This window comes from Impatiens glandulifera, chromosome 2 (assembly GCF_907164915.1).
Source record: "Impatiens glandulifera chromosome 2, dImpGla2.1, whole genome shotgun sequence".
NCBI lineage: Eukaryota > Viridiplantae > Streptophyta > Magnoliopsida > Ericales > Balsaminaceae > Impatiens > Impatiens glandulifera.
Genome location: NC_061863.1, coordinates 43,038,677 through 43,061,391, shown reverse-complemented (window position 1 = coordinate 43,061,391; position 22,715 = coordinate 43,038,677). Strand labels below are relative to the sequence as shown.

General features: G+C 31.3%; 1 protein-coding gene across 9 annotated transcripts; it reads right to left on the bottom strand.

Annotated features, from left to right (window-relative positions):
* Positions 1-12,450: 12,450 nt before the first annotated feature.
* Positions 12,451-20,757, bottom strand: LOC124927228. 9 transcript variants are annotated; one of them, XM_047467605.1, is made up of 8 exons: positions 19,382-20,752; positions 18,819-18,827; positions 18,735-18,761; positions 17,933-18,067; positions 17,742-17,831; positions 16,598-16,747; positions 14,191-15,776; positions 12,451-13,420 (listed from the first exon to the last, which is right to left on the bottom strand). In XM_047467605.1, the coding sequence occupies exons 1-8, from the start codon at positions 19,436-19,438 to the stop codon at positions 12,526-12,528; spliced, it is 2,949 nt and encodes a 982-aa protein (XP_047323561.1). In that variant the 5' UTR covers positions 19,439-20,752; the 3' UTR covers positions 12,451-12,525. The 9 variants fall into 9 exon arrangements, with proteins under 9 accessions (XP_047323561.1, XP_047323560.1, XP_047323559.1 ...); XM_047467604.1 differs by having other exon boundaries at positions 18,735-18,827; positions 19,382-19,535; positions 20,514-20,752; XM_047467603.1 differs by having other exon boundaries at positions 18,735-18,827.
* Positions 20,758-22,715: the final 1,958 nt, after the last annotated feature.

The window sequence follows — 22,715 nt, the reverse complement described above, 5'->3', positions numbered from 1 at the left end:
TATATATATATATATATATATATATATATATATATAAATAAGATATGTATAATTTTTATGTTTTAGTAAGAAAGTATTAGTTATTTAGAATAAGAAACTCACTAGGTATGAGTCCGCACATAGGGGGTTTGAACATGGTAGGGTCATTGCTCGTATAGGCATTCCAATAATAGAAGAAGATGATAAGCTTACGAATCAGAATCCTCCAATTGACAAGCCTCCGAATGAACAGCCTCTGAATGAGAAGCCTCCACATGAATAGGCTCGGGATGAGAAACCTAAGATTGAGCAAGCTCCAAATGACCAAAATGAGAAGTTTAATACTGAGCAGCCTCCAAATGAATAGCCTCTAAATGACCAGACAAAGAAGCCTCAAACTTAGAAGCTTAAGACAAAGCAACCTCGAAATGAGCATTCTAGGAGTGACTATACATCAAATCTTGCCTCATGTTTGAGGAAGGTTGTTGCCGCTACAGAAGCATTGGCACGAGGTGCTAAATATCTAAATTAGATGCACCACATTAACGCAATGGAACTTGTCCAATTTGCTTTTGAGCCTTTTGCCACGGTCATAAACTACCATTTAGTTCTCAGGGAAGGCTTAGCAATGAGCTTAGACCAAACTAAACATCACCAACTAAGAGAACAACAACATCCTCCCACATCCGAAGCCAACAAGAACATCATTCCTACCACAATCGAAATAATAAGAACATCATTCCTCCCACAACTGAAGCCAATAAGAACATCATTCCACTCACAACCGAAGCCAACAAGAACAAAATTTCTCCTAGAAAATTTGTTCAAGAAATACCTCCTGGACCATCAAATTCCATAAATTTGTGTACAAAATAACCCAGAAATTTGAAAAACAGAACTTTGAACATAATCGATGCACTCATCACCGACAACTTTCCTCCCATGTCGGTAGTAAGAACCGAAGAACAATGCCTCTCTATTCTACCACCACCACTTAAACCTACATTGCCTCGTCTACCATATAATGATGAAAAAAACGAATGCCTTGGACACTTAAAAATGCCCCTAAAATTGAAAATCTCCTATTACAATGACATTTTTATGCATGTCACGGATTGTCAACCAAGCAGAAGTTAATTGTGGGGTTAGTATTTGATATACGACGAAAACCATGGTAATGTTTCCTCTACATTCTTAATTATACTAAAAAATGCATGTTCTACCTCATTCTGAAAAATGATTTGTTGTCTTATGTAGTGACATGTTATTTTATAGTCATAAACTAAGCCTCCACCTGACGCGCGCGGATATGCATACCTTGGATGTTGATCAGTGGGTAGATAGTCTGGTTGTTGATGTTTGATTGTATATGTTGAACGTACTTTGTAGAAAAAAATCAAAATCCCCACTCAAAAGGATTTACTTCACAACTGTGACTACTATAAGCTTACTAACACTATTTTTTTATCAATTAGTTTGTATTAGTGTTATAATAAAGACTCTGCTGTAAATGGTCTTATGCTGAAGATGTGATTGATTTGAAAGAAAAATTCAATTCGAGGCTCTATTTGGAAACGAAGAATTTCCAAATTTAGAAAGTAGACTTCATGAATGCAAACCTTGTCAGTAAATATGCCGCTATGAACGATTCACATTTTTTCAAAGCGGATATTATGTAATAGCATGTACACCTTTATGCAATCTTATATTTTTTGGCATATTTTTTTTTCCAACAATTCAAAACGGCCATTTTTTCTTGGTTTGCTATAACTTCATAGAAAAGGAAATTCAAGTAATTGACAACATGGAGTTGCAAAAAACACCCTTCGAAAAAAGATATCAGAGGGTCCTAAATTTGGTAATAGACTGATCTTCTATTTTCATTTGTAAATAATTTTTTGTTATTTGACATAACATCATGTTGTTCATTCTATACCAGGAGGACTTATTTCAACAACATTTGAACAACATAAACCCCCATCTTGGTTCTAAGGTCTCCAAATTGGGAATGAAATGTTTAAATTTTTCATGGCAGATACCCATAATTTCAATAATTATGTGGTTTACTACATGAGACACATGAAGACGTATGAGGATCACACCAATGGTTGGAGATGTGGCTTCAACGTAAAAAAACGGTGCACAAACAAATAAATATATTGAGGATGAATTATATTGTGGTTATCATCGAGTCAAATCTAAACAATCGAAGGATCAATGCGATGTAGGACTACATGAACATGTATACAGATTGTCAAATTGAAAATTTTCAATATATGTAGTTGACAAATTGACATTATAAATTGTATTTCATATTTATATCTCCTTTTTTAATCATGTAAAACTACTACTTATTATAAATGGGTTTTGGGGAATTTACATTAATGTGTACATGGTTTTATATTTTCGTGTTCATGGTTTTACATTTTTGTGTTCTTGGTTTTACATTTCAGTGTTCATAGTTTTACATTTCTTTGTTAATGGTAGAGCTGTAAAAATGTAGTGAAGAGATGTATGTTTCACTAGTTATTACTTCTTTCATTGTACTTGTAGTGAAGAGATGTACGCTTCACTGGTTAGCGCTTCTTTCATTGTACTTGTAGTGAAGAGATGTATGCTTCACTAATTAGCGCTTCTTTTATTATACTTGTAGTGAAGAGATGTATGCTTCACTAGTTAGTGCTTTTTTCATTGCACTTGTAGTAAAGAGATGTATACTTCACTGTTTAGTGCTTCTTTCATTGTACGTGTAGTGAAGAGATGTATGCTTCACTAGTTAGCGCTTCTTTCATTGTACTTATAGTGAAGAGATGTATGCTTCACTAATTAGCGTTTCTTTCTCCATATTTAATGGTTAGTGGTCACATGAAGGAATCAATAGGTTTTCATTACTTAAGTCATTATTTTACATCAATTCACATTCATACATTCTACCGTGTTCATGGTTTTAAATCAAATTTACATGCATATATATTTCAGCTTTCACATGAAACTGGAAGTTGAGAGTTAAGATGACAAAAGAACAGTGAATGGAGTATCGGCGTCAATGCTCACACTTTCGTCCCATGGTTGTGGAGTTGAGAATTCAGTAGTTGTTGGCATTGAATTTGAAGGTTATAACGGTATAACAATTTAAGAGTTGTTAGTAAATGAAGAATATCATAATTATTAAGGTAGTTAAGCAAACAATGACATACCAGATTTATTGTTCATTCGCTTATTTTTCTTGTTGATTTTCTTTTATTTGAATTCTTCTCTAATCCACCTTTCATTCTCTTACCAGACTTTGTTTTATTCATAGATTTAATTCTTTTCGCTCGAGTAGAGGTGCCCTCACCAGAACCTGATCCAACTAGTGGTGTTTGAATCTTTATATTCTCTTGTAACTTTTTATCCACAAACTTACATTGGCTGAGCATAATTTTTTTCAAATGCCTATACGTGTCATCTCTTTCTACTGCCTTTGTAAATAAATAAATAGACAAACAACACAAATCTTTGTATCTTATATTTTGAAGCTCACTCGGATCAATGTAACTGTTGTCCACTAGTGGATATGTTACTCCAAAATATCCATCTTTTTCCGTTCTAGTCCACCTCTTTAATATCATCGTAGGAGGAATCTTCAATACGTCTCTCGTCGTGAAAATCTTGAGAATATGAGCACACAAAATCCCTCCAAAATCAAATTTACGACAACTACACTCAATATTATCACCATCCTTATGAACTGTAATTGTATGAGGGTATCTCCTATTGTGGGGAATTACTTTATATTTTATGTGTATCAACATCCACAAATATTTCTACACCGCAATCATGCGACATTAACCATTGATGTTCAAAGCACTTAAATACCTCAGGAGTGTAAACCCTGCTTGCATCCTTTAAGATCATAACGGGGGTAGGACAACATGGTTTGCTAGTAATTGATTTGAAATCAGTCTTTAATACATCATATCTACGTTCGTCGATTAGTCTTTCGAAGTGTTTGAAAAATTCCAAAAGCTTGTATTTGTAGGAGACATACATTTTCAACACACTGTTCATGCTCTCACTTCTTTGTGTTGTAGTCATATCAGCACAAAACATCTATCGTCCATACGCTACAACCCACTTTCGCCATATGCTTCAATCAATCGTTGTCTTCAAGCCCATGGTTTGTCAACATTTGATTTCAGGCTCAATAAACTCTCCCTCTTCATCAAAATAATATATATATACATGAAGAAAAATCCTTCGAAAAGTCTATGAAGTAATAAAACACATAGCTTAAATGTATGGCTTCATTTTGAAAAATGTGTCAAATACAGAGACGATGATTTGTTTCAGGTCATGTAGATGCTAAGTCCTTAACCATGGACACATCTTGATCTGTAAGAATGGTTTACGGATTTTTCCCACGCATAGTTGTGGTGAAAGTCTCAAACAACCATTCAAAAGTCATAGCAGTTCCATCGTATAATAGAGCTGCATCAAAAATAATAGATTGTTTGTGATGATTCACACCTACAAAAAGCGCAACTAGACGACCTTCCTTAATCTTTTTATAGGTCATGTCGAAATTAACGACGTCTCCGAAGTATGAAAAATCAGATCAAATATTGGAATCACACAAAAAAATATTTGTTATTAAATTATCCACATCAAGTTGAAAAATATTATAAAAACTTGGATCATCAGATTGCTTTCTCTACAAATACTCTAATACACCTCATGTATCCCCAAAATTACAGTCTCTAGTCCTTTTCGATTGCAAGTAATTTTTGTAATCATCATGAAGAAAACCTAAATTGTACATGCCACCAAATTGTTTGTCCATAAGAGCATGCGATACCTTTGGAGCGATTCCCACATCAGATGCCATCTCAATTTGTAAGCTTGCAGATGCAGGAATATTCTTATGGAATCTATAGAGATGTGTTTTCTTTGGACTTGCAAGAGGATGAAAATTCTCACTCAAAAAAGTTATCACTTTAAACTTTCTATTTGCTGTCCTTTTTATCCTCAATTTTGCATCACAACCGAACCTCGTTTCAGAACGGCTGTGTTTGACATAAAAATCCCGTTTGTCTTTTCCCTTTTGACCCTGTGCACTATAACAAAAACTCTATCCAGCAATAAACCATCTTTAACATCATGTTTTGAACTGTGCCTTATACAAAATACTATTATTTTAGTATATGCTAAATAGAATTCATAGGCATATTCTTTGCTCTCAAATTCCCTACCTAGATGTGGAATAAATTCTGCTGAAATGTCCTCTAACGGTTGACTATTTTGATCGAAATTTAATTGACGCTGGCAACTCGCAGATTCGCTGGTCAATTATAGATCATGGAAAAAATAAATATTGATCTACACATCATTAAAAAATATAAAGATTCTTGTAAAATGAAGGAAATGAAGGCTGCAAGCCATTGAACAACAAATGCAGATTATGTTATTATTGAACAATACAAGTAAAGGACTTGTATTGTTACTTCACCAGTATTTACAACACAATAGAAGTGAAAAGCGCTTCACTTCACTATAAATAGAAACATCTTATAGTGTTAAAGAAACAAACACAAAAGTATACCTCAAATCATCATTATCGTTGATGTTGATTCCTTCCTGAAAATTAACAAGAACAGAACATATTTTGGTAAGTAGTCAAAAAAACAAACAAAACATAATAGAACTTGAAGAAGAAGACATAAATTTTTAAAAACGTATCATTGTCACCCCTGGAGAATCCTAAAGAAAAAAGGATTATTGTTTGTTGTGATGAATCGTAAAATATGAATTTTCTAGCGAAGATAAGTCAAGTTCTGCTTCACTAGATGCTTTTCTAAATATAAAGAGAGAGAAATTAAATCGTACGAAGCAGCAACTAACATGGCTGCATGGCAGTGATAATGATGAAGATAGCTGAGGTGAGGTGACTTAACGAAAATTATTTTTATTATAATTATATTAATAACATAAATAAAAAAAATTAATATTAATGTAAAGTGCTTCATAATGAAGACCGCTTCACCAATGTATATACAAGTAAAGAGTTTGATGGGTGAAGATTGCATCACAAATATTGACAGTTCAAAAACATGTATAACGCTTGATAGTGAAGACTGCTTCACATTTTATTCACACTGTAAATACAGCTAAAGTGTTGCACAATGAAGATTGCTTCAAATGTTATTCACATGTCTTCTAAAGGATCGTATACAAGATTTTACATCATAGTAGAAATAATTTTAATTTTATGTATAAATGATTTTACATGATTCTTTCAAACATATAATTCATTTTACAAAGATTTAAGGTCGTCAAAACTCTGTTTTATCTCCAAATTTGGTAAAGATTTTCATATTCAAAACTCATTCAATTGTTCATCTAATAAATGAATATTATTAAATAAACTACAATACTAAGAACAAAAAAAATAAATATGAAATCGCCAATTTAGAAATGAAAATATTCAGTATTGTTTAAAACAAGTGAGAAACGAAATTAAGTAAACATATGCTGCAATTCACAAGTATCAATTGATTCAAGCAACCTTGTGTGACAAACAACATGTTCATCCAATGATAATGAATGAGCAACCAATGTTTTAAATAACCAATTGTCAGGAAAAACATCATAAACCTCTTCTAAAGTCCTCAGTTGATTCGTGCTATCTATCTTCAAGTATACTATTATAGTTTTGTCATTCTTTGGCTCAGCAAATAGTTTATCAATTTCTTTAGTGCTACCTCCTCTAGAAATTACCAACCATATGAGATCCCATTTGTAAGTTGGGATGAAATCCCCTACAAAAATAAAAGTGTAACTATCGACGACAACTAAATAAACAAACAAAATAATTTAAATTATCAACTCACATAATGAGGGTACACAGAGGAGGAATCAGACCAAACTTACATTTTTCAAATACCGAAGTCTGTCAGCTCTAGGACCACCTTGGGCCCCATGATTTTCTTGCTTAACCTCATATGGTTCCTCTCAAAGTAGCTTTTTGCTTTCATTGATGATTTTATCCCTGTACAAAAATAATTTTTATTTAGTTTTCTATATGTGAAAATAAAATAAACCAATCGTGTTAATAGAGACCGCTCACAGTCAATTGTAAGGACCCATCTCCCATTCAATATTGCCTTGAACACTTTGAGAGTTCAGACGCATACACCATTTGCATCAGTGTAAGCTATAACATGAGTAACATCATTTCTCTACCTCATGGACACCCTTGCACTACAAGTGCGAGCAAATTGCACCACAAGTGCGAGCAAATTGCACCACAAGTGCGAACAAATTGCACCATCAATATCAGCGTCAAAACAATAATATTATCTCTTAAAAGAACATGGTCATTATATTGAAAACTTATATAATATGGACAATATGGACATGGGTCAGTAATAGTACATTATCTTCACTACATAATTGATTGGGACAAAAAATTCATTCTTTGCCTACAGTATTTGGGACGATTTTGTTGTTTGTTACCTGCATATTCAAAAAAGATGCTTTATTATTTACAAAAATACATTTTTCCTACATCAGTAACTAGGCTTTCGTGGAAATGATATACAAAACCCTAAGTAGGGTTTCCTAAATACGAACGATTTTATTGAACGTAACATTTTCGGAGTAGGGTTTCCTAAATATGAATGAAATAACGACCTCATTGTGCGTACATATGATTAGAGTTTAAGGTTTAGGGTTTGTGGTTTAATAAATATAAACAAAAGTTAATGATTTTGTTGTACGTACCATTTTTTAGACTGAGCTAAAGATCTTTAGGACAAATATCTTTCAAGTAGAGTTCATAAAAAGGGCACCGTTTCGAATCGCCGTGAAAGAGGAAGTAGAAGCTTGAAGAGAGAGAGAAATAAATCGGAAAAAAGTAGAGAATTGTAATGATATTATAATTTATATTATAAATTAGGATCGAAGTACAATATGGTGAAACAATCGTACGTACATGAGTGAAGCTATTAAAGTTGTTAATATAAATGAAGTAAGCACCACTAGGTAGCGCTTACTTCACTACTATTCGCGTTGTACATACGTAGTGAAGCAATCTTCCCTACGTAGCGCTTGCTTCATTACTATCCGCATTGTACATGCGTAATGAAGCAATCTTTCCTACGTAGCGCTTGCTTCACTACTATCTGCGTTGTACATACGTAGTGAAACCATCTTCCCTACGTAGAGCTTGCTTCACTATTATCCGCACTGTACATACGTAGTGAATCAATCTTCCCTACGTAGCGCTTGCTTCACTACTATACATATGTAGTGAAGCAATCTTCTCTAGTTAGCGCTATAATCACTAATATATGCGCTGTAAATAAATACATAGCAAAGCAATCTTCACTACTTATCGCTAGTTTGTTTCACTAATATAAGTGTTGTACATACCTAGTGAAGGAATCTTTATTGATCAGCGCTTGTTCACCCTTTTTAATTCTCCAATATGGTTTACATGATGATATAAATGTTATTACATGAACGAATAAAGGTTTTACATTAGTGTGTTACTTGATTTACATTAACATTTATATATATAATAATATAAAATATAAACCTAGTAGAATTTTCACTAATCATCGTTTGTTCACCATTTTTAATTCTCCAATATGGTTTACATGATGATATAAATGTTATTACATGAACGAATAAATATTTATACATTAATGTGTTACTTGTTTTACATTAACGTTAATATATATATATATAATATATAATAATATAAAATAATTAAAACAAATTAATTTAAATATCTTTCCAAAAGAATTAAAAATATGTTGTTATATATATATTTAATATATAATTATATAAATTTTTAAATAATTTGTACAAATTTATTTCAATACATCACAAGAAAATTTATGTATATTGAATATTTAAATATATACATTGTGAAATAATTTATACAAATTCATTTGAATATATAACAAAGAGAAATTGTAATCATTTAATTTGAATATCTCATATCACAAAGTAATTATGAACCTAATTTATGATTATTATTTTAAATAGATCAGAAATAAAATTATATTAATTCATAATTATTATTTTATATATATCATAAATAAAATTATATGAATTCTTATTTATTCATTTAAATAGATAACAAATAAAATTATAAACATAATTTATAAATCGGAGTCAAATGAAGAAAGTTTCACTGAACAATGCATATATTAACATCAGTTTTAAAACGGAGTCAAATGAAGCTCACTTCACTGGACAATGTATCTATTTAAATAAGTTTTCAAACGGAGTCAAATGAGGCCGACTTCACTCAATAGTGCATATATTTTAATCAGTTTTACATTGAAAAACTAATGTAAAATGGTGTAGGCCGCCTCTTCTTTGGGCCATGTAAAACGGAGTGAAGCGAATGAAGCTTCACTCATTTTTGCTTCTACTAAACCCGAAATGAAATCCAGGTTCCGATTCTCTCTCTCTTCCTTTCAACCCGACTATTGATTTATTAATATAACTAGTATGTATCCCATGCATTTGCACGAGTAATAAAAATAAAAATCGAGAAAAAAAATTACGGTTAAAATGTGATAACATTTTTAATTTACTCTCACATATATATCCAATTTAGCCATAGCTCTCGACCCGACAATTCGGACACTTTGAAAATTAAACATCATTATATAATATATATATATATATATATATATTAGTTAGTTAAAAAGTTGAACTTATATTGTTAAAACGTCCCGCGTTCATTAAATTTGGTGTTGAATTAAAAATATAAAGTCTTATTAGCCTAGTTGGTTAAAGGGTTGTATTTGTTTTGTTAGGTTGAAAGTTCGAAACATACCTATAGCATTTTTAATTTTATTTTTAACCGTTTTAAGTTTATGGGCGGGTTAACCCACAATCCGACTCAAATATCCATTTACTCTCACATATATATCCAAATTAACCACAACTCTCAATCCGACAATCCGGACACTTTGAAAATTAAGCATCATTATATATATATAAATAATGTTGTTGAAATCTGATTGGTCCGCAACAGATGAACACCCCATTCGGTAGTAGAGGAACCGATTTGTGGAAAATCATCCAACAAATCATGAACTTTAATTTTTTTTAAGCCGTTTTTAGAATTTTTATTATAAATTATCTGTTTTTTTTTTGCAATGCACGGATAGCATATTAGTAATAATAAATAATTATGAAAACTCTCTCATTGTTTTCTCTCTCTTTATATATAAATTTTTTGGAATTAAAAATATGGTCAACCCGCAAACATACTTAACCATTTAATTATGCGTAAAATTTATCGTATGATGGGCTCGAACCAGGACCTCTCAAGGAGGCTTGGGATATCTACCTTTTATTGCCGCTAAAAATGTAGGCACAAGGGGGTTAAGTATATAGTCTGCAAACACACTTAACCATTTAATCATACGCTGAACTTGCCAACTGATGGGCTTGAACTCAGGACCTCTCAAAAAGGCTGGGGATATTCATCTCTTGTTGCCGCTAGGCTAGAAGAGAGGATTAAAATGTGATCATAATGGAGTTAAGCACATAGCGCGCAAACATACTAAACCAGACGCAGAATTTGTCGTCTAACGGACTCGAACACATGACCTTTCAAAGAGGCTAAGGATATCCAACTCTCTATATATTATTATAGCTCATTTTGTAATTTTTTACCCTATGTTCTATTTCCACACGTTTTTACCCTAATGATTTTTACCATGAACCTTGGTCATACAAAACTAACCTATGTTCTACAAATATGACAATTATAATCAATTATTCTGTTTTTCGGTCTAAATGTTCATGTTTTTAGACCATTTTTGATTTCAATAGTGACAACCGGAGAAAGGATGAGGATGATATTTATGCTAAAATTGTCTCAAATAAACGTAGCATCAATTTTTATTTTATTATATTTTATTGTATAAATCAAAATTGTATTTTAAAGTTGAAATTATAATTTATTTAATGTGATAAAAGTGATTCAAATACTAAATACTATTAAGACAAATTATTTAAAATATGCATCTAAATGTTTGAATTTTGAATATAAAATTAAGAAAATATATTTAAAATTGAATTATGCATCATTGACGTCATGTAAGACACTTATTTTTTATGTCTTTATTTATAATTTGTTTTACAAAACTAACTTCACATTTTTCATTAGAGTAAATATATAACTTGAAAATAAAATAATGAAATTTTTAAATATTTTTTCACATGCTTTTCTTAATTTTTTGTTTTTATTTTATAAAAAAAATTGAGATAGATTTGACCTTAAAAAAATAAAAAAATTAAACAACTCATAAGTTTTTCGGACCACTTTTTTGAGAAAGACGAGACATCTAAGTCATACAAGTAAAGAAATCTATTCATTGATAAGAAAATAAAAAAAATGTGAACAAGGATTGGAATGAAAATATAAAGACTACAGTTAAAGCAATCCAGGTGACACCAACATTTTTTTAATATGAATTTGTTATTTAAATGACTAATTATACAATTTTACTTATTTTTCATTTATTATAATTTATAGTTATCTAAACATTATAAAATATTATAACTAAGATGGTAAACCTTTTAATACAACGAAATACATTTAATTGTTATTGATTTATTTTATTTATACATGTAATATATATTGTTCACGTGCGGATATAGTTGTAATAAATAATAGTGAAAGCTCATAAATAAATAAATAAATGTGTCTATGTATTATTATAAGCCATTGTGCAATTTTTTACCCTATGTTCTATTTCCACTATTTTTAACCCTAATTAGTGTCGCGCATGAATTCACTAAAATCAAACAAAACGGGATGAAAAATCATTCCCCGTTCTGATTCGCCTCACTAAGAATTTACACTATACTTTGCACTCTTTGCACTTTTAACCGTATAAGATGCAAAATACTAGTTTGGTTATAAAAAATGTTGCTTATAAGATGGTTTGGTGTCGCACGAGAATTTTCCAAAATCATACTGGACGTGAATAATCATACTGGACAAGAATAACAAATGGTCTCCCCTCTCCCCATATTCCTTTTAACATTATAAGATGGAAAATATTATTTGGTGACAAATAAATGTTACTTATAAGATGGAAAATATTAGTTTGGTAACAAATAAATATTACTTATTCTAACCAATACATTTTGTTTCTGTGCGTCTGTTGGTAGTCAAACCCGAGTATATTACTTGGAAGTCAATTATCGTGACCTTGAATTTAACTCTACTTATCTTATGGCAGCCAAATTTTAAATAACAAAGACCAAAGACAGTACAGAATAAGGTACTTAATATGTGTCTTGTCTTCTGGAGGGTGGGTCAAATTTTTGAATCTAGCTCATCCCATAAACTTTTGTTTTTCATGCTATCTTGTTGACAACATTACCTCACTTCCAAGTTAGATGAAGATGAACCCTAAATTTACAAACCTACTTTGGAAATGAGAGATTAAATGACATAAAACAGAGCATATTAAGATAATGCTCAAATGATAACAGTTCAATATTGGAGAGATTAAAACAGATAGTTCATCCATTACTATTACTAGCTAGACCTGCTAACTGACCAATCGCATCATCTAATCGAGAAACATGAGCCAAGAACTTGTCATGAAGTTCCACATTTTGATCCAACTCAGAGATACCATCCCCTATAACTTTCAACCCATTCTTCAAAAGCTCCACCCCATTCCTAATTCCATCAGGAAGCTTCCTCCGCTTTTTACACTGTTCTTCGCTATCATCAATCTCCATCTTTTCATATCTTAAATCCGTAATGACAAGATTATAATTCTTTTTCGTTATCGATTTAAGCAACATCCCCTCCTTTGCAACCATACAAAGCTGCCCAGAACTGGCTGAAATTTCCGCAATAGCTCTTTCCTTCTCCAGCAATGCTTTCAATTCCGACATGAATCTCTCTTCATTCACGTCCTTTCCGGACTCCAAATCAAATGAAAGTGCAGCATCTTCAGGCACGAATCTCCACAACTGATTGCACAAAGTTCGTGCTGCAAAGTATCCAAATCCTACAATTGCTAAATGTGTGAATGCCCAGTGCCGCTCTCGTAATAACATGTGATACAATTCTGATAGAGCTGACATCTTTACGCAGTTTACATTTTCGGATAAATCCACGTGACCAGTACCAGCCATGAAAGCGGCTAGACTGGGCTTGCATTCGTAGAGCCTGGTATCTGATTCTGCTGGCATGGTGATGAAGAGGTTTTTTAACTCCATAATCAAGTCTTCTATTCCATTAGATGAATATAGATTTGTAATCTTTGAGATGATAACTAGAGTTTCACTCAGAAGGTTACGATATTGTTCTTTCATTGCATCGTCTGAGGAACTTCTGTACAAACTAATAATTGTATGTAGAAACTTGAAGATGCTCAAGTCATTCTCATGTAAACTAACCTGGCTGCAGAAAAAAAACAAAATAAAACGATTATTTAACTGCCTGCGGGAGATTTACTGACCCATAATCATGACCTAACATATATACATTTAACCCATTATCCCATCCTCAATCAAATCATCAACGGAAATATATTAGCCATTTAAGCTAAATAACCCCCAAACAATCCACTTTTACCAGTGTTTATTTCAAACAAATCCTACATCAAACAAGGTTGAAAGGCCAAGAGAAATTAATGAAAATAGGATTAACCTATAGGATTACCAATAACTGTTTTTCTTTAGCAACTGTCAGTTATCCTGCCTGCAATATTTTCATTGAAAATGGATTTTAAGAAAGAAAATTTTTTTGTTGAAAATAAACATTGATATAAATTTTTACTTTTGATAGAAACATTAAGAGCAGGATGTATCTAATTTGCTGTAAATTAAAAAGTACTCCATTTGGAAACACTTTTTGATTTTGTTCTTTATTGGAATCCGTTTCCATATACATAAGTAGAAACAAAAACAATAAGTGTGTATGTAATCTTTCCCTTTCAAAAGTTAAAGGGAAAATTAGGATTCAAAAAGTTCAGAAGCAAATATGCTCTTTATTCCTAAACCTAAAGTAAGGACTTTTTGGAAGACAGGCATACGAATTCAGAATCCGTACTATCTGCTACAATACATTCAAATGTGATAAGCATGCTTATCTAATCAACAAAGGTATAAGAGAACCATACATTTGAATTTTCAAGGAAAACCATAGGTAAGTAAAAATTATTTACTTACAGGGATTGCAGGACAGCTGACATTGCATAAACTTGTGCACCAAACACTCCTGAACTAGCATGTCTCAATGATATACCATCAAACATCTCTAGGAATTGGTAATATTCAGTTACGACTCTTTGTTTGACAATGTTTTGCATCTTATCTGAAAGTAATTTAAGTGGGAATCCTTCCATGAGCATGGCTGTGAACATAATGGAAAATGAATTAGAATTATCTCCACCAGTAATGTTATTGTAGACATAATCTGCTGTCAGTTTCGATCCACAACTGAGAAGAACACATACAGATCTTGCGATCTTCCTAACAGAAGAATTAGGAATAAGAGCTGTTTTGTAAGAGGTAACAGAACGTAGTAGCAAACAAAGTTTGTGCATAATATCATTTACAAGGTCAACCTCGGAATTACGAATAATAAAGCACCAAAGCTCCATAACAATCTCATGGCAGAGGAAATGAGGATGGAAGAAGTTCTCAAGGAGGAAAGATACCACTTCTTCCCAAATAACACTTGAAGAAACGGCAATCATGAAGGTTTTTAATGCATGAAGGATAACAAAGAGCATAGGTTGATATTCTGGTATCTTATCTGAACGATACATAAATATAGTTTGCATGGAAAGAGTGTTAGAATACACTTCTTCATCTGCAAAACTATTTAAAAGCCATCTGAGCTTTGTAGTGATATCCAACTGAGTATCTTCTTCCAGATCAGGAGCACTTTTAAGAAGATTGATAAACAAGGAAACATGACCAAGCAACAGAATCTTTGTTCTTTGTACGGAATCACTCTTCACAAGGAAAATGTCATCCAACTTACCAATCCTTTGAACATTATTGCCAGTTTCAAGAATACAATCCAAATCATTATCATCATTGAATAACCAAACCAGAATTTGACACTTATCTTCTCGTCTCAGTTGAGATGAAGATAATAAAGAGTTGAGTAAATGGAATGATGTTGGCTCCAAGATTTCTGCCAATACTTCACTAGCACATTTTAGGTTGTCATCTTTACTCATTGAGATTCGAAACGTAGAGATCATTAGGGCACACAGTGTTACTTCCTTGTATATGAGAAATGCTTGATGTGGATATTGGGATAATATGCGGACGGCATTAATTACGTAGAATTTTACCGGTAGGAATATCCTTTTAGCTTCAGTTGCAGAAACTGCTTCAAGCGAACATGACCAAGTTTCAGAAGCACTCTTTAAAGATTCATTAGCCAGAGTTAGTAAATTCAGAATAATATCTGTAACATTAACCTTTAAGGCCAAAGCCCCCTTCCCCTGCTGAAGCAAGGAAACAACGCCTTTCCATGAGCAGTTAAGAAGAGTAACAAGGTTCCCTCCATTGTTTGCTGCAAGAATCCCCAATTCACATAATTTGTCTATTGTGCATTTTGTTATATTAATAACATGGTTTGCAATTTTGTCCTCTTCTATCTTAAGCTTATATGTCTCTGTATGTGCATTAACATCATCCCAATTCACAGTATGTGAATACACCTTGCATAACCTTATCACAGAATCAAGTGTTGACTGTGCAACTTTCAGCGGATCCAAACCAAAACCTTGAATTTTCTGTTCAATAATGACAGAAGAACATGTTTACAAGTGATGTAAAGAAAAAAAATACAAATATAACTCTCCAATATTTATTGCACGCAATTGATGTTCAATGTGCAGTAAACAGAAAAAAAGTACAAAAGAGAAACATATACATTAAAATAAGCCACAGTTTAAATATCATAGTTAATTGCACACATAAGACATTTTTTATAAGTAAAGATAACCTGAAAGAAAGAAAAGCTTTCTAACATTCTGACAATATAATAACAGAAGTTTTAACTCAAATATATGGCCGGTGATTGAGGAATGTCTAGCAGGAAAATTACTTTAATGCTTAGAAAAAGGTATTTTCTTCAAAAAAAAACAATTAGTAGACAGGCTAGCACATGGCCTACACACCTCTCCAATATTCATAAATTTCTACCTTTGAGATGAACCTATCACATGAATGAGAAGTCTAGCACAATGAGTTGATAAAATCAGTTGGACAAAGTTAATGGTGTAGAGAATTAATATGCATAATGGTTCTACATTGCCTAACATGTCGCCCATTGGCCGGTCCATGTATACACTTTATTTTTTGGCTCATTCACAATTTGTATAAAGAGCATAACATAATGTCCAGCTTCTATCTGCCTTTTTTATCACATTGCTTGGAGGAGGAAGTTTGATCTCATTGTTTGACAATTAAGCTTGCTAACAAGTTATGACTACTTCAAAAAGCTTCAAACCTTACATAAAGGGTATCTAATTTGATAATGTAAGAAGCGGGGTAAAATCCAGTTCTAATATTGAGTCTAGAAGTAGAATACTCATGGTTTTGACTTTCATACCTTCAGTTCTAATATTGAGTCTTTTGTTAGATTCAGTTGTTCATAAGTAAATTTTTCCACTGAGGCCATAGACTCGTTGTCATCTGATACGGGATACCTCGATAAAGCAGAAAAACCAGCAGCAGAGTAGTTCAACACATCAAGAAGTAGCTGCAACAAATTAAATCTCAAGTCTATCAACAAATTTGATGGCTTAAGATAATTGCCAAACTGAAGGCCTTCTATCAAAAACTATTAACTAATACTAAAAAAGTACATAGACATGACATACAATATTCACTCAAAAAATATCAAATAAACAACAGAAGATGAGAAGATGAGACTGAGCCTGCAAAATCAACTTCACGTGTGTAAATGTGAAACATACGTTTCGCAGTGAATCCTGTTATCTTAAGATCACATCATATCATGCTTAATAGCGCGATTAAAGTTTTAATGTCTTTCTTTTTTTATCCGGGTTTAGTCATGGGGGTGGTAAGCACGAATCGAATATAAGACATTTGGTCTACTAGGTAAGTTTTATTGACTTTTAAGGATACAACTTAGTTTCGTTCTAGGTAAACCGTGAACAATTATCTAGCAAGTATGTACTCATCTTCATGGATGCAGGGTACCAAGGATTTTATAAGTTTCTATCCTTGTTTCTTTTTGTTTGTCAAAATCCATTATAATTTTGATATTTTATGCTATAATTGTCTATGTTTTATGTTCTCACATATTTAAACTATGTTTTTTTCACAACTTTGTAATGTTTGAACGCTCTCTTTTTCTAATAAAAAGTTGACCTCTTTAAAAAGAAAGGCTTGAAAGAACATGGAAAATGATATGGAAGAACATAGGCAGTTCCAATAGAGATGTAATGCCTTTATTAGAAGCTATTGCCTCAAAGCATAAGAAGCATAATATTTTAAATCTAATAAATTTGGAAATTTGTGCAGAAAGAAGGATGTTCTGCAATTTGTTCGAGCAAACTCACATCTTAGTTAATTTAGAATTTCTTGTTCAAATTGCTAGGCTTATTTATACATGAATTTCCACAGAAGAAGTGTCTCGAGAATAAATGGGCTACTATTAAATAAGAGAGACAATAAGAATCATATATAGTAAGAAACTAGCTTTGTCAAGGATGAAAGCAAGCATACACCTGAAAGAAGGCATTACTGTGCTCTTCTTCTTGAGAATCTTCACTTTCCATGAGTGTCATCTTCAGATGTTTTCCGCACCAAGAGCTTGCCTGCATACACGATTTGCGATTTGAAACAAATTATCAAGCCCCAGGAGCTTGAATGTTTATCTTGCACATCCTCACAACAAATCAGGTCAGATAAGATGTACCTTGCTCCCAAGCGAGAAAAAATGGCCTAAACATCCGGATATGTTGGATTCTATGTTTTTCATAGCCACGTTCAAGATAGCCTTGTTCAGCATGCATTGGGAAACGTCCAAACATGTGAAGTCTTCCCAAAACATCTAACCTGGCATTAAGGTAAAGCAAGCAACAACATATATGTAGCTTGAATAGATTCCATATGAAAATGAGATAAATTTGATGTTATTAAGATTTAATAAAATAAATATTCATTTTCCATCAATAAAGAAACCATGCACATCTAATGCCCGGTGCTTCAAAATTCATTAGAGTAACAATATAATTGTAGCAACATTCTGAGCTTTCTCGGACAAAAATTACAAGATTATGGAGAACCTGAAGCTACTTCCATACAGCAATGCTTCCACCGCCATATACAACTGAGATTGAGTAGCAAATGCAGCAAAAATGAATACAGCATCTAAATGGTGAAAGTATACTAACCTTCCTATTAGCATCTCATTTCTAACTTGTTCCGGTAGTGTCTAACTTTTAATGCTGATTTAGTCAAACAAATGGCGAATAAGACTTTAATATAGTAATTTCTTTAGTTTTCTTAAAAGCAATGATTAGGCTACAATTGGTTCTATGACTGGGCTTGGATATTAACATGTATAAGAGTTATATCAAGTCAAAGTTTGAGTGGAACATAATTGTTGTGCTTAGCACGAATTCCTCCTAATAGCAGTCAGGTTGATGCAAGAAACTATGCCTTTTTCAGTCTATAACATATGTATTGCACTGTTTTGGATATTTGGAGTAGGATACATTTAGATATTCAATAACCAAAACTAATTCAGACTTCCCAAGAAGCTCTCTCTCTCCAAGCTTGTTAAGTAGCTGGATACGAATTTCAACAACCTGAATCATTAAAAATTTAAGCACCAACTAAGAATTAGCAGATTAACCAAGCACAAAGACCTTCAAACATCAAGCTATAGAGAGTTCTGCCTATGTATACAAATGCAATAAAATAACTAAATTCCATAACATAGCTATAGAGAGTTTTCCATTATGGATCCATATAAATTTCAGAAAAGTAAACTTATTAATAATATCCAGCACTAATACTTCTTATTTGTATAAGTATATTGTTGCTCACCCATTAGCAAACAATATAGAATTTGAGAATGCTATAGAAGTGGACCATAACATGATCAAATGCCACTTGAGAATGATCTCTATTAATATTCTAACTGTTGGGGAATAGATCAACATCATCACATACCATTTTAACCTAAATCCACGGAGCTATCAGTTGATTTCAAGTCGTATTAAGCCTACCATTAGATGAACTAATAACATCCTATAAGAACTAGCTTATAGAGGAGAAATGAAGATATTCGACCATTTTTGAAGAAAAAACAACGAAGCATTGAAATTGAGTTAATGATTCAACGAAAAGAAATGCTTACCTCGGATGATTTGATGGATTGCAGAAGGCTTTGCAAAGTATCCGTCGTCGCTGCCATTGCTCACTCCTTCAACTCAATCGCCTCTCTCACTCTCTACTCTCGTTTTACCTTTTCTCTGATATCTTCCTTCTTCCGTTTCCCGCCATTTTTCTGGCTATATCACTTAAATAAAAATAATATTTCTACACTTCAACTGTTAACATAAGTGAATATATCCATAAACTTTTTCAATAAGTTTTTTTAAAAATTAAAATATTAGGTACTATCGAGAATTGAATTTGGGTTACTGAATTCAGAGTCCAATGTCCTAACCGCTCATAGTATTATTTTGTGTACTTAATATTTTATTTAATTATTAAAATTTATTCTTTATTTACATAAATAATATTAATATTCAAAACAATTCTAACCAAATATTAACCAGAATGTCTAAGTTAACAACAATTAAAAGGACTATAATCACCGCATCACCTTGATGAAACAATTATTTAGTTTGAATAAATGAAGATTTTAGAAAAACTTATATTTATGTTAATGATGTTAAACCGCTAAGTAAAAGTGACAAATTGCAATTTTGTTTTTCGAATTTAAAGTTAATCAAAATGCATCCCAACTTAACACCCAACAAATTATGAAAATGAAAAAACCAATCAAAAAAGAAAGATAATTATTCAAAAGAAAAAACTTAGCTACACACTTAGAATAAAGGCGAACCCAATTGAACCGAGTTCATCGACCCTACTAACACGCCTGAGGTTGAAAGCTTTCATTTTTCGTGTGTCATGATTTCCGCACAGGGAAAAGGCTATGTTTGGTATACAATCACATTAACTAAATTTTAAGGTTGAAACGAGACCAGACTAGGCTAGGCTAGGGTTTGTGTAAGCTTAGGACAAAATTTTATAATAATTTTTTTATTTTTTTAAGTAAAAACTACACTTTAACCGTGTTACAACATCAAAATCCAACAACAAGTAGAACAAATAGTTTTATTGATATGAAGCTATAATTAGCTTTACATGATATATATAGCAGCTTCTATAACATACATAGATGTATGTAAGATACTTGTAATTCTTATGTTTTAATAAGAAAGAAAAATCATATTAGTTAATTATCATAAGAAACTCACTGAAAATTATATATGTAGGTTTCCATAACACTACGCAGCTGGAGCAATATTAGCTCCATCATCATCGTCGTCATCGTCGCCCTCGAATTCTTCACCATCATGATGAACCTTAACAAAATACTCAATTGGCTCTCCATCAACAAACCTCAAACTACCAGCCATGTGAGCTAGCACCTTTTTTATTTATATCAAAATCTCCTCTATCTCCACTACCTATTTAAAGAGTTTTTAGCCTTAACAATAAAAGTCATTTTACTTTTTTTTTATTCTTCTCATTTTTATTTTCCGATTCGATTTAAAGTTAGAAAATAAGACGCAAATTGGTGAATTGGCGCACTAGTGCCTTGTTAGCGTCACGAGGTATGATGACTTGGTTGCCATGTCATCTAGTACTACTTATTCTTACCAACCAATTAAACAAATTTGTATTATTCTCAAAACATTGATTTTGAATTTCTAATAATAAATTTATAATGTTCACAAAAGTTATATATGTATTCCTTACTTTCATATATATATATATAGAGAGAGGTAATAGTATATAATTATAAGGAGTCAATTTGATTTATGATGCAAGTTTGTAATAATTAAAATAAATTATGCACTTACAAAATGATAATAAAATTTAGTGTTATAATAATGATCAATATTTTCATTATTAGGCTGTCACTCCTTAAAATAAATGAGATAGTGTTGCTTTTTAATATAAGAATATTTAAAAAAGGGATTAATAACATCATTTATGAAAATCTCTTTATTTATTTTTTTTAAACTAAATGAATGTGAGATTTTTCATTTGTTTTTGAAAGTGAAGGGACCAATTGGAAGAGGAAGTAGAGTGACACACTCATGCTCGTGGCAGCAATGAGATAGACTCACAAAATCCCGTGCATGCACACAATCTATTGCACGCCTTTCTAGAATTAATTTATTATTATTATTATTATTATTATTATTAGTGTGTTAAAATATTAAAAAAATATATTATTTTTATTTATAGTTCTTTATTAATTATTTTAAAAAGTGACTATTAATTTATGATGCTTGTGAATGTTCAAGTACTTAATGATAATAAGAGCTGAAAGTGTTTGTGATAAGTTTTAATAAAATAAATTCATCTAATCAGTTCTGTATAAATATATAATATATAGGGACAAAGAATCCATGACAAAATATATTGTTTATTTTAAAATTAATAAAGTATTAATTTATTAAATTAAAATATATATATATATATATATATATATATATATATTTTTATATATATATATATAAAAGTTTAACCGATAATAATATATATATTTTTTTTAGAGTTTAAGCCCTTATATCCAAAGATGAATTAAATACATTTATATTCTCTACCAAAATTAGGCATCAACACAATTTTCTTTTTTTTTATAATTTTGTCACCAAATTAAATAACAAAATACTTTAGATATTAACTCAAAAAATATAATATATTTTTTATTGTCAACATTAATTTGATTCATTTATTTGTGACATTATTATATGAATTCACAATAAATAAATAAATAAATATATATATATATTATATACTAAAGGTGACGAAAATAGGTGAAGAATTCTACATCAATAGTTTATGTACTCACTTACCTTATCAAATTATGATAATTATCAGCTTATTAAAATATATATTGTTGAGAAATATTATAATTGAAATGATTTTTAGGGTTAACTAATAATTAAATCATTTTATAAGAAGTTTGATGTGAGCCTATTAAAGTATCAAACAACTTTGTTGTCATGTATTCATTTCAATAAATCACATTTTATTTGTATTCTTAGACGTCTAGCCATTTTAATAAAATAATTTAAAATGTGAGTTCATCATCGTTTGTTCAGTGTATATTGAATTATATAAAACCCGCTTCAATTAGTCTTTTGATTGTACAAAATACTTAAATAAACCAAGATTGTTTAATTTTCCTGCACACAAGAATCAAAAATAATTAAAATAATAATAAAAATAATACTCAAATGGATTAGGAAATAAAAATTTGTCAAACTCAACCAAATTACAAGGAAATACTACTAAAATCCTAAGAGTAACCAATATTTAATTAAGCCTTAACCAATTTTCAAATATATACTTAAATACAATCTCTATAATTATGAAACAGTTTTGACATTACCACTTTTTATTCACTAAAATCTTCTCATTTTGTCGTACAAACATATATT